Consider the following 15,069-nt stretch of genomic DNA (forward strand, 5'->3'; position numbering starts at 1 on the left):
TTCATGGTTATGTTTAGGGGGTGTAAAGGGTATATTAGCTTTATTGGGATTCAGAAGGACTGATGCTTCTGATGGTTATGTTTAGGGGGTGTAAAGGGTATATTAGCTTTACTGGGATTCAGAAGGACTGATGCTTCTGATGGTTAAGTTTAGGGGGTGTAAAGGGTATATTAGCTTTACTGGGATTCAGAAGGACTGATGCTTCTGATGGTTAAGTTTATGGGGTGTAAAGGGTATATTAGCTTTACTGGGATTCAGAAGGACTGAGACTTCTCACTCATGGTTATGTTTAGGGGGTGTAAAGAGTATATTAGCTTTACTGGGATTCAGAAGGACTGAGGCTTCTCATGGTTATGTTTATGGGGTGTAAAGAGTATATTGGCTTTATTGGGATTCAGAAGGACTGAGACTTCTCACTCATGTTTATGTTTAGGGGGTGTAAAGGGTATATTAGCTTTATTGGGATTCAGAAGGACTGAGACTTCTCACTCATGTTTATGTTTAGGGGGTGCAAAGGGTATATTAGCTTTATTGGGATTCAGAAGGACTGATGCTTCTGATGGTTAAGTTTAGGGGGTGTAAAGGGTATATTAGCTTTATTGGAATTCAGAAGGACTGATGCTTCTGATGGTTAAGTTTAGGGGGTGTAAAGGGTATATTAGCTTTATTGGGATTCAGAAGGACTGATGCTTCTGGTGGTTAAGTTTAGGGGGTGTAAAGAGTATATTAGTTTTACTGGGATTCAGAAGGACTGAGACTTCTCACTCATGTTTATGTTTAGGGGGTGTAAAGAGTATATTAGCTTTATTGGGATTCAGAAGGACTGAGGCTTCTCATGGTTATGTTTAGGGGGTGTAAAGGGTATATTAGCTTTATTGGGATTCAGAAGGACTGAGGCTTCTCATGGTTATGTTTAGGGGGTGTAAAGGGTATATTAGTTTTATTGGGATTCAGAAGGACTGAGGCTTCTCATGGTTATGTTTAGGGGGTGTAAAGGGTATATTAGCTTTATTGGGATTCAGAAGGACTGAGGCTTCTCATGTTTATGTTTAGGGGGTGTAAAGGGTATATTAGCTTTATTGGGATTCAGAAGGACTGAGACTTCTCACTCATGTTTATGTTTAGGGGGTGTAAAGGGTATATTAGCTTTATTGGGATTCAGAAGGACTGAGGTTTCTTGTTGCCATATATTTCAGGCATCTTTCACACTGGTATTTGCCTTTTTACTCTTACACCTTATTGCCCACACGGACATGAAACCCAAACATGAGATAGAACATACACTTAAACAATTTTCTAATTTACTCCTATTATCAACTTTGCTTCATTCTCTTGGTATCCTTTGTTGAAGGAACATCAATGTACTACTGGAAACTAGCTAAGCACATCAGGTGAGCCAATCACAAGAGGCATATACGTGCAGCCACCAATCAGCAGTTAGCTCCCATTAATGCATCACTGCTCTTGAGCCTACTTACACATGCTTTTCAACAAAGGATACCAATAGAACAAAGCATGATATATAATTGTAGTGAATTGGAAAATTGTTTACAATTCTATGCTATATCTGAATCATGAAAGGGATTTTTTTACTCTCACATCCCTTTAACCCACAAAGAATATGTAAATATGGTATGTGATGGTTACTCATTAGATGGTTACTAATGACCTACAGACATCTCTTAATTATAAACATCCACCAGGTGCCTTGCATAGATTTTCACAAGAATTAATTAAATAGTTTATCAATCATAATGTTTATTTCCCTTTTTTATATCATGGGATCTATCTAAATAATTCCACAATTTCCTCATTTGCTGGAAATGTTTTATTCAAGTAACTGTTAGCTGCAGGATCAGCACATATGTTTCTAATATGAACTGTCAATTCTTGGGGTGATGTATTAATGATTCACAAAATATATAATCTGATTTCCATGTTTTTTAGCTGTAATTAGTAACAAAGACTTTATATTTATATAAAATGGTTTTTATTGACAATCAGACTCAGTGAAGCAGTTACAGATGGTCTTTGGTGCCCATACTGTGATGTTTACAGCTGCCAGAACAGGTAACGTGTATTACAGGTTTAGAAATAGCCGTGGCTCAGTGCAGCCACCAGAACAGCAGTAAACTTCTCCCAAGCCGCCTGGGCATCAGGGGAGAAAGCAGCTCCCAGCTTTAAGGCAACAACGACCACGAGAACCTCTCCAAAGCGCTGTGACCAGAAGAAAAAACACTGATTATCTACTGTTGTTTCCATGTAGTAGCTAAATAGAAATCATTACAGAGATGCTGTGACAGACACAGGACAAAGGGACAAGCCTGAAACATCACACAGAAGACAACACAGTATTTCTACAATCTGTAGCTGAGGGAGTGTCTGCGTGTTGGGCTACTGAGTGTCAGCTACAAGAGTGAGAAGAAAGATCAGAAGCTGATACCAACTAAATGTTTGTGCTGGTTAGTTTGGGAATTTATTGCTGAATATACCAGCCAGAGATAGACAGAGACTATGTGAGTGTGTGTCAGTGTGTTAGAGAGTGTGAGTCTGTGTGAGAGAGTGTGTGAGATACAGAGTATATGAGTGTGTGTCAGTGTGTTATAGAGTGTGAGTGTGTTAGAGAGTGTGAGTGTGTGTTAGTGTGTTAGAGAGTGTGAGTGTGTTAGAGAGTGTGAGTGTGTGTTAGTGTGTTAGAGAGTGTGAGTGTGTTAGAGAGTGTGAGTGTGTGTGAGAGAGTGTGTGAGATACAGAGTATGTGAGTGTGTGTCAGTGTGTTAGAGAGTGTGAGTCTGTGTGAGAGAGTGTGTGAGATACAGAGTATGTGAGTGTGTGTCAGTGTGTTAGAGAGTGTGAGTCTGTGTGAGAGAGTGTGTGAGATACAGAGTATGTGAGTGTGTGTCAGTGTGTTAGAGAGTGTGAGTCTGTGTGAGAGAGTGTGTGAGATACAGAGTATGTGAGTGTGTGTCAGTGTGTTAGAGAGTGTGAGTCTGTGTGAGAGAGTGTGTGAGATACAGAGTATGTGAGTGTGTGTCAGTGTGTTAGAGAGTGTGAGTCTGTGTTAGAGAGTGTGTGAGATACAGAGTATGTGAGTGTGTGTCAGTGTGTTAGAGAGTGTGAGTCTGTGTGAGAGAGTGTGTGAGATACAGAGTATGTGAGTGTGTGTCAGTGTGTTAGAGAGTGTGAGTCTGTGTGAGAGAGTGTGTGAGATACAGAGTATATGAGTGTGTGTCAGTGTGTTAGAGAGTGTGAGTCTGTGTGAGAGAGTGTGTGAGATACAGAGTATATGAGTGTGTGTCAGTGTGTTAGAGAGTGTGAGTCTGTGTGAGAGAGTGTGTGAGATACAGAGTATATGAGTGTGTGTCAGTGTGTTAGAGAGTGTGAGTCTGTGTGAGAGAGTGTGTGAGATACAGAGTATATGAGTGTGTGTCAGTGTGTTAGAGAGTGTGAGTCTGTGTGTGAGATACAGAGTATATGAGTGTGTGTCAGTATGTTAGAGAGTGTGAGTCTGTGTGAGAGAGTGTGTGAGATACAGAGTATGTGAGTGTGTGTCAGTGTGTTAGAGAGTGTGAGTTTGTGTGAGAGAGTGTGTGAGATACAGAGTATATGAGTGTGTGTCAGTGTGTTAGAGAGTGTGAGTCTGTGTGAGAGTGTGTGAGATACAGAGTATGTGAGTCTGTGTGAGATACAGAGTATGTGAGTGTGTGTTAGAGAGCGTGAGAGTGTGAGAGTGTGTGAGATACAGAGTATATGAGTGTGTGTCAGTGTGTTAGAGAGCGTGAGCGTGTGAGAGTGTGTGAGATATAGAGTATGTGAGTCTGTGTCAGTGTGTTAGAGAGCGTGAGAGTAAGTGTGATTGTGTGTGTGAGAGAGTATGTGAGTGTGTGTCAGTGTGTTAGAGAGTGTGAGAGTAAGTGTGATTGTGTGTGTGAGAGAGTATGTGTGTGTGTTAGTGTGTTAGAGAGTGTGAGTGTGTTAGAGAGTGTGAGTGTGTGTTAGTGTGTTAGAGAGTATGAGTGTGTGTTAGTGAGTTAGAGAGAGTGAGTGTGTGTTAGTGTGTTAGAGAGTGTGTGTGTGTGTTAGTGTGTTAGAGAGTGTGTGTGTGTGTTAGTGTGTTAGAGAGTGTGAGTGTGGGTTAATGTGTTAGAGAGTGTGTGTGTGTTAGTGTGTTAGAGAGTGTGAGTGTGTGTTAGTGTGTTAGTGAGTGTGAGTGTGTATGAGTGTGTTAGAGAGTGTGAGTGTGGGTTAATGTGTTAGAGAGTGTGTGTGTGTTAGTGTGTTAGAGAGTGTGAGTGTGTGTGAGTGTGTTAGTGAGTGTGTGTGAGTGTGTTAGAGAGTGTGAGTGTGTGTTAGTGTGTTAGAGAGTGTGAGTGTGTGCTAGTGTGTTAGAGAGTGTGTGTGTGTGTTAGTGTGTTAGAGAGTGTGAGTGTGTGTTAGTGTGTTAGTGAGTGTGAGTGTGTTAGTGAGTGTGTGTGAGTGTGTTAGAGAGTGTGAGTGTGTGTTAGTGAGTGTGTGTGTGTGTTAGTGTGTTAGAGAGTGTGAGTGTGTGTGAGTGTGTTAGAGAGTGTGAGTGTGTTAGTGTGTTAGAGAGTGTGTGTTAGAGAGTGTGAGTGTGTGTGAGTGTGTTAGAGAGTGTGAGTGTGTGTGAGTGTTTTAGAGAGTGTGAGTGTGTGTTAGTGTGTTAGAGAGTGTGAATATCTATGTGTGAGTTTGTGTTTATGTGCTACTATAAGTAATGTATAGTCTGCAAAACGTTTTTGCTGTGCTGGGCATAGGGTTCCTACCTCGGCCATGTTTTCCTGGACACTTATGAGTTATACATGTGCAGGGTGTGCTGAGAGGAACATGTCACTATTTGTGTGCGTCCAGGGTTTGCAATTCATGTTCCTACCTGCACACCCTGTAGTATGTATAACTCTTAAGTGTCCAGGAAAACATGGCAGAGGTGACAACCTTAGCTGTGCACAATGCAAGAATGTTTGGTTTTGGCCTGAACTAAATGTGGCAACCATAGGTATCCTGGTGTTTCAGAAACCGAAGGTCCATCTATAGGTTGCCCTATGGGTCTATATATCAGGGTAATGGTCTATTACAGGGCATAAACAAGTACTTTATTCTTTGAGTGGACATAAAATCTAAGATAATTCATTTTAGGTCTTACCTTGAAGTTCTCAGGGTCCACATGGAGTTCCTCGGCGTGAGACTTGCTGAGCTTGGCCAGGAAGCCTTTCACATCATCCAGATGCTGGGTAGCTTGGCCAATAGCGCCCAGGACCTTCTTGCCGTGAGCCTGAACCTTGGCATTTCCAATAATGGCAGCAGCGTTTGAAAGGTTTCCAAAGCTGCTGAAATACCTCTGAGTCCAGGGGTAAACAATCAGCAGCCTGTACACAAAGGACACAATGTAAAGGAAAGTCTTTAGATATCTGATATGGAACCATTTTATAACAACATAAATAGTAAATTGAGGATGCAGCTAATAACATAGATTCCAATGAGAGTGAAGCTCTGACCACCAGCTCCCTTAGAGACTTAATATATCAAATGTACCTATGAGCAAGAAAAAACACATCATGTACCATATAAGGTCACAAATAGGCAATGTCTATACAGCTATGACTGGTGTATTATTGGCAGGTGAGGGCATCATGTACCATGTAAGGTCACCCATAAGCAATAAACAGCTATGACTGGTGTATTATTACCTGCTGAGGGCATCATGTACCATGTAAGGTCACCCATAGGCAATGTCTATACAGCTATGGCTGGTGAATTATTAACTGCTGAGGGCATCATGTACCATGTAATGTCACCCATAGGCAATGTCTATACAGCTATGCCTGGTGTATTATTACCTGCTGAGGGCATCATTTACCATGTAAGGTCACCCATAGGCAATGTCTATACAGCTATGACTTGTGTATTATTAACTGCTGAGGGCATCATGTACCATGTAATGTCACCCATAGGCAATGTTTATACAGCTATTACTGGTGAATTATTAACTGCTGAGGGCATCATGTACCATGTAAGGTCACCCATAGGCAATGTCTATACAGCTACGACTGGTGTATTATTAGCAGCTGAGGGCATCATGTACCATGTAAGGTCACCCATAGGCAATATCTATACAGCTATGACTGGTGTATTATTAGCAGCTGAGGGCATCATATACCATGTAAGGTCACCCATAGGCAATGTCTATACAGCTATGACTGGTGAATTATTAGCAGCTGAGGGCATCATGTACCATGTAAGGTCACCCATAGGCAATGTCTATACAGCTATGACTGGTGTATTATTAGCAGCTGAGGGCATCATATACCATGTAAGGTCACCCATAGGCAATGTCTATACAGCTATGACTGGTGAATTATTACCTGCTGAGGGCATCATGTACCATGTAAGGTCACCCATAGGCAATGTCTATACAGCTATGACTGGTGTATTATTAGCAGCTGAGGGCATCATATACAATGTAAGGTCACCCATAGGCAATGTCTATACAGATATGACTGGGGCTGGTGTATAAAATCTTTGGTTATTACCTGCTGAGGGCATCCCCGCCATCATGGGCAGCATCAAGCTTGCTCCACACGGCATTGATGGCGGCCTTCTCTTCAGCTGACCAGTGGACCATGGTGTCTGTTGATGAGGTTTGTGGTGAACTGACTGCGGCAAGAAGCAGGAGCCTGTTGGAACTATGGGCTGTCAGCCCTGATTTATAGTGGGTTTTACTGCGTCACACCCAAGGCACAATTGTGCTTGGTCATGTTTTGTGTGTCAGCCCCACCCCAGCTAACATGACGGGGGAAAAAAAACAGGCAGCAGATTATCTATTGTTAATTAGTTAGCAGCATTTTTAGATTCTGAGAAAGTTGAGATGAAATAAACCAATATACAACCCTGATAACTACATTGTTGTTTTATTGTTGCTTACAGTAGACACACAAAGTCAATATCAGATAAAAAATGTTATCAATATAGCAACACTGAGAGCATGTTCCTATACATAAAGATAATCACATTAACAGTATGTTCCTATACATAAAGATAATCACATTAACAGTATGTTCCTATACATATAAATAATCACATTAACAGTATGTTCCTATACATATAGATAATCACATTAACAGTATGTTCCTATACATATAGATAATCACATTAACAGTATGTTCCTATACATATAGATAATCACATTAACAGTATGTTCCTATACATATAAATAATCACATTAACAGTATGTTCCTATACATAAAGATAATCACATTAACAGTATGTTCCTATACATAAAGAAAACCACATTAACAGTATGTTCCACTTCCTATACATAAAGATAATCACATTAACAGTATGTTCCTATACATAAAGATAATCACATTAACAGTATGTTCCTATACATAAAGATAATCACATTAACAGTATGTTCCTATACATATAGATAATCACATTAACAGTATGTTCCTATACATAAAGATAATCACATTAACAGTATGTTCCTATACATATAGATAATCACATTAACAGTATGTTCCTATACATATAAATAATCACATTAACAGTATGTTCCTATACATATAGATAATCACATTAATAGTATGTTCCTATACATAAAGATAATCACATTAACAGTATGTTCCTATACATATAAATAATCACATTAACAGTATGTTCCTATACATATAGATAATCACATTAACAGTATGTTCCTATACATATAGATAATCACATTAACAGTATGTTCCTATACATAAAGATAATCACATTAACAGTATGTTCCTATACATAAAAATAACCACATTAACAGTATGTTCCTATACATATAGATAATCACATTAATAGCATGTTCCTATACATATAGATAATCACATTAACAGTATGCTCCTATACATATAGATAATCACATTAACAGTATGTTCCTATACATAAAGATAATCACATTAACAGTATGTTCCTATACATATAGATAATCACATTAACAGTATGTTCCTATACATATAGATAATCACATTAACAGTATGTTCCTATACATAAAGATAATCACATTAACAGTATGTTCCTATACATAAAAATAACCACATTAACAGTATGTTCCTATACATATAGATAATCACATTAATAGCATGTTCCTATACATACAGATAATCACATTAACAGTATGTTCCTATACATATAGATAATCACATTAATAGTATGTTCCTATACATAAAGATAATCACATTAATAGTATGTTCCTATACATAAAGATAATCACATTAAGTGTCCCTTTAATTAAACTATTAACTCTTTGCACTAAGGTAGTATCATTTAACTTAATATTATTTATCGGTTACTATATACACATTTCTTTTTTTTCATAATAGCACCTGAACACTTCATTCTATACAAAACATGAAGGATCATGTCGGACAGAGAGAGACTCATGTGAAATGGTTATTAAATACACACACTAATATGTTTTGTTGCACTTATTTTGTTGAGCACAACTCACAAATGATTTTAGGACACACTATAAGAATCATAACACATTGTCATAATACAAAGAAGTATATTTTATTCATGTAAACCCCTGACACTTGCACTACAAATGTACCAAAATGAGCCATAAATGCATAAATGTATGAGTGGTATATATTAACTCCACTAATAATAAGCTTATGTAATATTACTTGGGTGAGGTATAAGATGCTTCTACAGATCTTGTTTATTATTATCTTAATATAGTATCAACTATTATTATTTCCTTTTTGGTATACACTATCATAGCCCATTTTAGACTAACCTTATTCTATCCATCTATGTATACATACTACTTCCTTATACCTAGACTATAATCATTCCCATAAATGTAATCAGATGCAAGGATTTCCTTCCAGTAAAAGAATTGATACATATCACAAGGATGCTGAAGATACAAAACGGATTGAAAAAACTTGTGACGTCGTAACAACGGACCACACAAGATTTCACAGCAATAAGGATGTTGCGCCTCATCCTTTTGATAAATCCGTTAAGGCGAAACGTGTCAAGGGTGAGAGTACTATGGGGCTACTTTATTAGTTTTAAACCAGTTCTCAGACCTGAACGTTAATAATAAATAATGCTGCTGGAAGACAAGCTACACTGCTGATAATGATATATATCGTCAGATAGAGGGGCCTATTTATGATTGTGCGAGCGGATATGATCCGATATATCAGATCATATCCGCTGCACATCAATAAATACCGACAGCATATGTTCTCGGCATTTATCATTGCACCAGCACTTCTTGTGAACTGCTGGTGCAATACCACCCCCTGCAGATTCGCGGCCAATCGGCCGATAGCAGGGGGTGTCAATGAACCCGATCGAATTTGATCGGGTTGATTTCTGTCCGCCGACTCAGAGCAGGCAGACAGGTTATGGAGCTCCGTACGGAGCTTGCTAAATATGCCCCATTGTATCTTAGAGTAATATATCACAGACCTGCTTTATATGCTATGAGTTTAATAGTTTAGTCAAGATTGGTATAACTTTGCGTTAGGCACAATCTAAAATCAACACTGCAATTTACAGCAACGAGTCTAACAGTAATATTAGTGTGATCATTCTGCTATTTCATATTTTTATAACAATTACCACCAGACTCTGCTGAGTAACAACTTATATATACCGTAACTCCGCTATTGAATAGGGTGCACAGCCGCTATACAACAATTTGAGAAAAGTTACTAAGTGGCATTTGGTTTGTTACATGATAGCGATCCTTTCACAGTATATATGTTGATACATTAAATACATTTAAGGGCAACATATTTTCAATATATATATAAATGTTGCAGAAATATATTTTTTGATATATTAATAGTATCCTCTATACTAATTATTACTAAATCTCAATGTGTTCAATATTAGAGGCAATTTGACGGAGTGTTCTAATATCGATTATTGGGATTATTTATCTAACTAGCTTTCCTGTGTTTAGTATCACACACATGTATATATATATATATATATATATATATATATATATATACTGCAGTACGTCTGTGCTCGGGGGGGGGGGCAGTTAATAACTGGGGGTGTCACATAGGGTTAAGCTGTGTTTAGTATCACACACACATATATATATATATATACTGCAGTACTTCTGTGCTCGGAGGGTAGTTAGTAACTGGGGGTGTCACATAGGGTTAAGCTGTGTTTAGTATCACACACACACACACACACATATATATATACTGCAGTACGTCCGAGCTCGGGGGGGGCAGTTAATAACTGGGGGTGTCACATAGGGTTAAGCTGTGTTTAGTATCACACACACACACATATATATATATATACTGCAGTACGTCTGTGCTCAGGGGGGGGGCAGTTTGTAACTGGGGGTGTCACATAGGGTTAAGCTGTGTTTAGTATCACACACACATATATATATATATATATATATATATATATATACTGCAGTACTTCTGTGCTCGGGGGGCAGTTAATAACTGGGGGTGTCACATAGGATTAAGCTGTGTTTAGTATCACACACACACACACATATATATATATATATATATATATATATATATATATATATATATATACTGCAGTACTTCTGTGCTCGGAGGGTAGTTAGTAACTGGGGGTGTCACATAGGGTTAAGCTGTGTTTAGTATCACACACATACACACATATATATATATATATATACACTGCAGTACGTCTGTGCTCGGGGGGCAGTTAGTAACTGGGGGTGTCACATAGGGTTAAGCTGTGTTTAGTATCACACACACACACACACATATATATATATACTGCAGTACTTCTGTGCTCGGGGGGGCAGTTAATAACTGGGGGTGTCACATAGGGTTAAGCTGTGTTTAGTATCACACACACACACACACATATATATATATATATATATACACTGCAGTACGTCTGTGCTCGGGGGGCAGTTAGTAACTGGGGGTGTCACATAGGGTTAAGCTGTGTTTAGTATCACACACACACACACATATATATATATATATATACTGCAGTACGTCTGTGCTCGGGGGGCAGTTAGTAACTGGGGGTGTCACATAGGGTTAAGCTGTGTTTAGTATTACACACACACATATATATATACATATACTGCAGTACTTCTGTGCTCGGGGGGCAGTTAATAACTGGGGGTGTCACATAGGGTTAAGCTGTGTTTAGTATCACACACACACATATATATATATATACAGGGAGTGCAGAATTATTAGGCAAATGAGTATTTTGACCACATCATCCTCTTTATGCATGTTGTCTTACACCAAGCTGTATAGGCTCGAAAGCCTACTACCAATTAAGCATATTAGGTGATGTGCATCTCTGTAATGAGAAGGGGTGTGGTCTAATGCCATCTACACCCTATATCAGGTGTGCATAATTATTAGGCAACTTCCTTTCCTTTGGCAAAATGGGTCAAAAGAAGGACTTGACAGGCTCAGAAAAGTAAAAAATAGTGAGATATCTTGCAGAGGGATGCAGCACTCTTAAAATTGCAAAGCTTCTGAAGCGTGATCATCGAACAATCAAGCGTTTCATTCAAAATAGTCAACAGGGTCGCAAGAAGCGTGTGGAAAAACCAAGGCGCAAAATAACTGCCCATGAACTGAGAAAAGTCAAGCGTGCAGCTGCCAAGATGCCACTTGCCACCAGTTTGGCCATATTTCAGAGCTGCAACATCACTGGAGTGCCCAAAAGCACAAGGTGTGCAATACTCAGAGACATGGCCAAGGTAAGAAAGGCTGAAAGACGACCACCACTGAACAAGACACACAAGCTGAAACGTCAAGACTGGGCCAAGAAATATCTCAAGACTGATTTTTCTAAGGTTTTATGGACTGATGAAATGAGAGTGAGTCTTGATGGGCCAGATGGATGGGCCCGTGGCTGGATTGGTAAAGGGCAGAGAGCTCCAGTCCGACTCAGACGCCAGCAAGGTGGAGGTGGAGTACTGGTTTGGGCTGGTATCATCAAAGATGAGCTTGTGGGGCCTTTTCGGGTTGAGGATGGAGTCAAGCTCAACTCCCAGTCCTACTGCCAGTTTCTGGAAGACACCTTCTTCAAGCAGTGGTACAGGAAGAAGTCTGCATCCTTCAAGAAAAACATGATTTTCATGCAGGACAATGCTCCATCACACGCGTCCAAGTACTCCACAGCGTGGCTGGCAAGAAAGGGTATAAAAGAAGAAAATCTAATGACATGGCCTCCTTGTTCACCTGATCTGAACCCCATTGAGAACATGTGGTCCATCATCAAATGTGAGATTTACAAGGAGGGAAAACAGTACACCTCTCTGAACAGTGTCTGGGAGGCTGTGGTTGCTACTGCATGCAATGTTGATGGTGAACAGATCAAAACACTGACAGAATCCATGGATGGCAGGCTTTTGAGTGTCCTTGCAAAGAAAGGTGGCTATATTGGTCACTGATTTGTTTTTGTTTTGTTTTTGAATGTCAGAAATGTATATTTGTGAATGTTGAGATGTTATATTGGTTTCAATGGTAAAAATAAATAATTGAAATGGGTATATATTTGTTTTTTGTTAAGTTGCCTAATAATTATGCACAGTAATAGTCACCTGCACACACAGATATCCCCCTAAAATAGCTATAACTAAAAACAAACTAAAAACTACTCCCAAAACTATTCAGCTTTGATATTAATAAGTTTTTTGGGTTCATTGAGAACATGGTTGTTGTTCAATAATAAAATTAATCCTCAAAAATACAACTTGCCTAATAATTCTGCACTCCCTGTATATATATATATACTGCAGTACTTCTGTGCTCGGGGGGCGGCAGTTAATAACTGGGGGTGTCACATAGGGTTAAGCTGTGTTTAGTATCACACACACACATAAATATATATACTGCAGTACGTCTGTGCTCGGGGGGCAGTTAATAACTGGGGGTGTCACATAAGGTTAAGCTGTGTTTAGTATCACACACACACACACACATATATATATATATATATATACTGCAGTACTTCTGTGCTCAGAGGGTAGTTAGTAACTGGGGGTGTCACATAGGGTTAAGCTATGTTTAGTATCACACACACACACACATATATATATATATATATATATATATATATATATACACTGCAGTACGTCTGTGCTCGGGGGGCAGTTAGTAACTGGGGGTGTCACATAGGGTTAAGCTGTGTTTAGTATCACACACACACATATATATATACTGCAGTACTTCTGTGCTCGGGGGGGGCAGTTAGTAACTGGGGGTGTCACATAGGGTTAAGCTGTGTTTAGTATCACACACACACACACACATATATATATATATATATATATATACTGCAGTACTTCTGTGCTCGGGGGGGCAGTTAATAACTGGGGGTGTCACATAGGGTTAAGCTGTGTTTAGTATCACACACACACACACATATATATATATATATACTGCAGTACTTCTGTGCTCGGAGGGTAGTTAGTAACTGGGGGTGTCACATAGGGTTGCGCTGTGTTTAGTATCACACACACACACACACACACACATATATATATATATACACTGCAGTACGTCTGTGCTCGGGGGGCAGTTAGTAACTGGGGGTGTCACATAGGGTTAAGCTGTGTTTAGTATCACACACACACACACATATATATATATATACTGCAGTACGTCTGTGCTCGGGGGGCAGTTAGTAACTGATGAAGCGCATGTGAGCATGCGGGAAACGCGTCAGATCCAGCCCTGCACACTGTGACTGTGTCTTTCACTTGTCTGCTTATTAAATTACCCACTTTGGAAAAGAGTCTGCAGCTCCTCGTTTTTCTTTCTTCTAACCCTATATATATATATAAGTAGAAAAAAGAATGCGCAAAATACTTCTTCAGACCGGTGTAGAATAAAATCCAAAATTTATTGATCCATGTTAAAAGAATAGACAAACCGTAGCACGGAGTATAGACAAATAAAATCACATCAGTATGGACAGGAACGTTGCATACATGTTTCGTGCCTGTGCACTTGATCACTGCATAGGTAATTACCTGTGCACACCTCCTTTTTAACTGTAGAAGATAAGTTGAGGACATTACATGAAAAAGTCACTAAAAAACGACACTATATTTCATTTAATTTAACGCATAAAGAAAGATTAGCATTACAGCAATTGGAGAATAATGCCAATATCACAATAAGGCCATCTGATAAGGGCGGTAATGGTGCTTAACACCAATGATTATGTAACAGAGGCAATAAGACAACTATCTGACAATGAAGTATATATTAAACTAAAGGAAAATCCTACTTCATCTTATAGGAAGGAACTATTTAAAATCATACAAGTGTTAAAGCACAACAATATTGTAGACATAGAAATAAGTGAAAACTTAATTCCACAACATCCTGTTACACCAATATTTCATATGTTTCCAAAAATGCATAAGAGCATGGACAGTCCTCCTGGGCGTCCCATCATTGCGGGAATAGATTCCCTTAACGAACCTCTTTCAGAACTAATTGACACATTTTTGCAGCCTTTGGTCAAACAGTTACCCAGCTACATCAAAGACACTACTGCTTTATTAAACAAATTAAAACAAACAAAATGGAAAGCAACTTATAAATTTTGTGCAGTGGATGTGTCTTCCTTGTACACCTCTATTTCACATATAAAGGGCATGGTGGCTATGGATAACATGTTTGACCTCTTTGGGAAATTTGAGCCCATAGTGAAGCACTTTCTTCTTATGGGTATTGAATACCTTTTGACACATAATTTTTTTATGTTCGGGAGGGATTTCTATCTACAAAGACGTGGGACGGCCATGGGGGCAAAATTTGCCCCTTCCTATGCCAATCTTTTTATGGCATGGTGGGAGCTGTCCCACGTCTTTGCGGATGGAAATCCCTTCAAGGATAAAATCATTCAGTATTATCGTTACATAGACGATCTGTTTTTTATTTTTGATGGCACTGATGAAGAGGCAGAACAGTTTCTAAAATTCCTGAATCACAATGAATGTGGTATTTCATTCACAGGAGAAGTCAATTCAATGAATATTAAATTTCTAGGTTTAGAAATTACAAG

General features: G+C 38.9%; 1 protein-coding gene across 1 annotated transcript; it reads right to left on the reverse strand.

The window, feature by feature from the left end:
• Positions 1-1,967: 1,967 nt before the first annotated feature.
• On the reverse strand, positions 1,968-6,708 carry LOC128641862 (hemoglobin larval subunit beta-1-like). Its single transcript, XM_053694424.1, has 3 exons — positions 6,549-6,708; positions 5,162-5,384; positions 1,968-2,217 (listed from the first exon to the last, which is right to left on the reverse strand). Exons 1-3 carry the CDS (start codon positions 6,638-6,640, stop codon positions 2,089-2,091), a joined length of 444 nt encoding a protein of 147 aa, XP_053550399.1. The 5' UTR covers positions 6,641-6,708; the 3' UTR covers positions 1,968-2,088.
• Between the last annotated feature and the right edge of the window lie 8,361 nt (positions 6,709-15,069).

This window comes from Bombina bombina, chromosome 11 (genome assembly GCF_027579735.1).
Source record: "Bombina bombina isolate aBomBom1 chromosome 11, aBomBom1.pri, whole genome shotgun sequence".
NCBI lineage: Eukaryota > Metazoa > Chordata > Amphibia > Anura > Bombinatoridae > Bombina > Bombina bombina.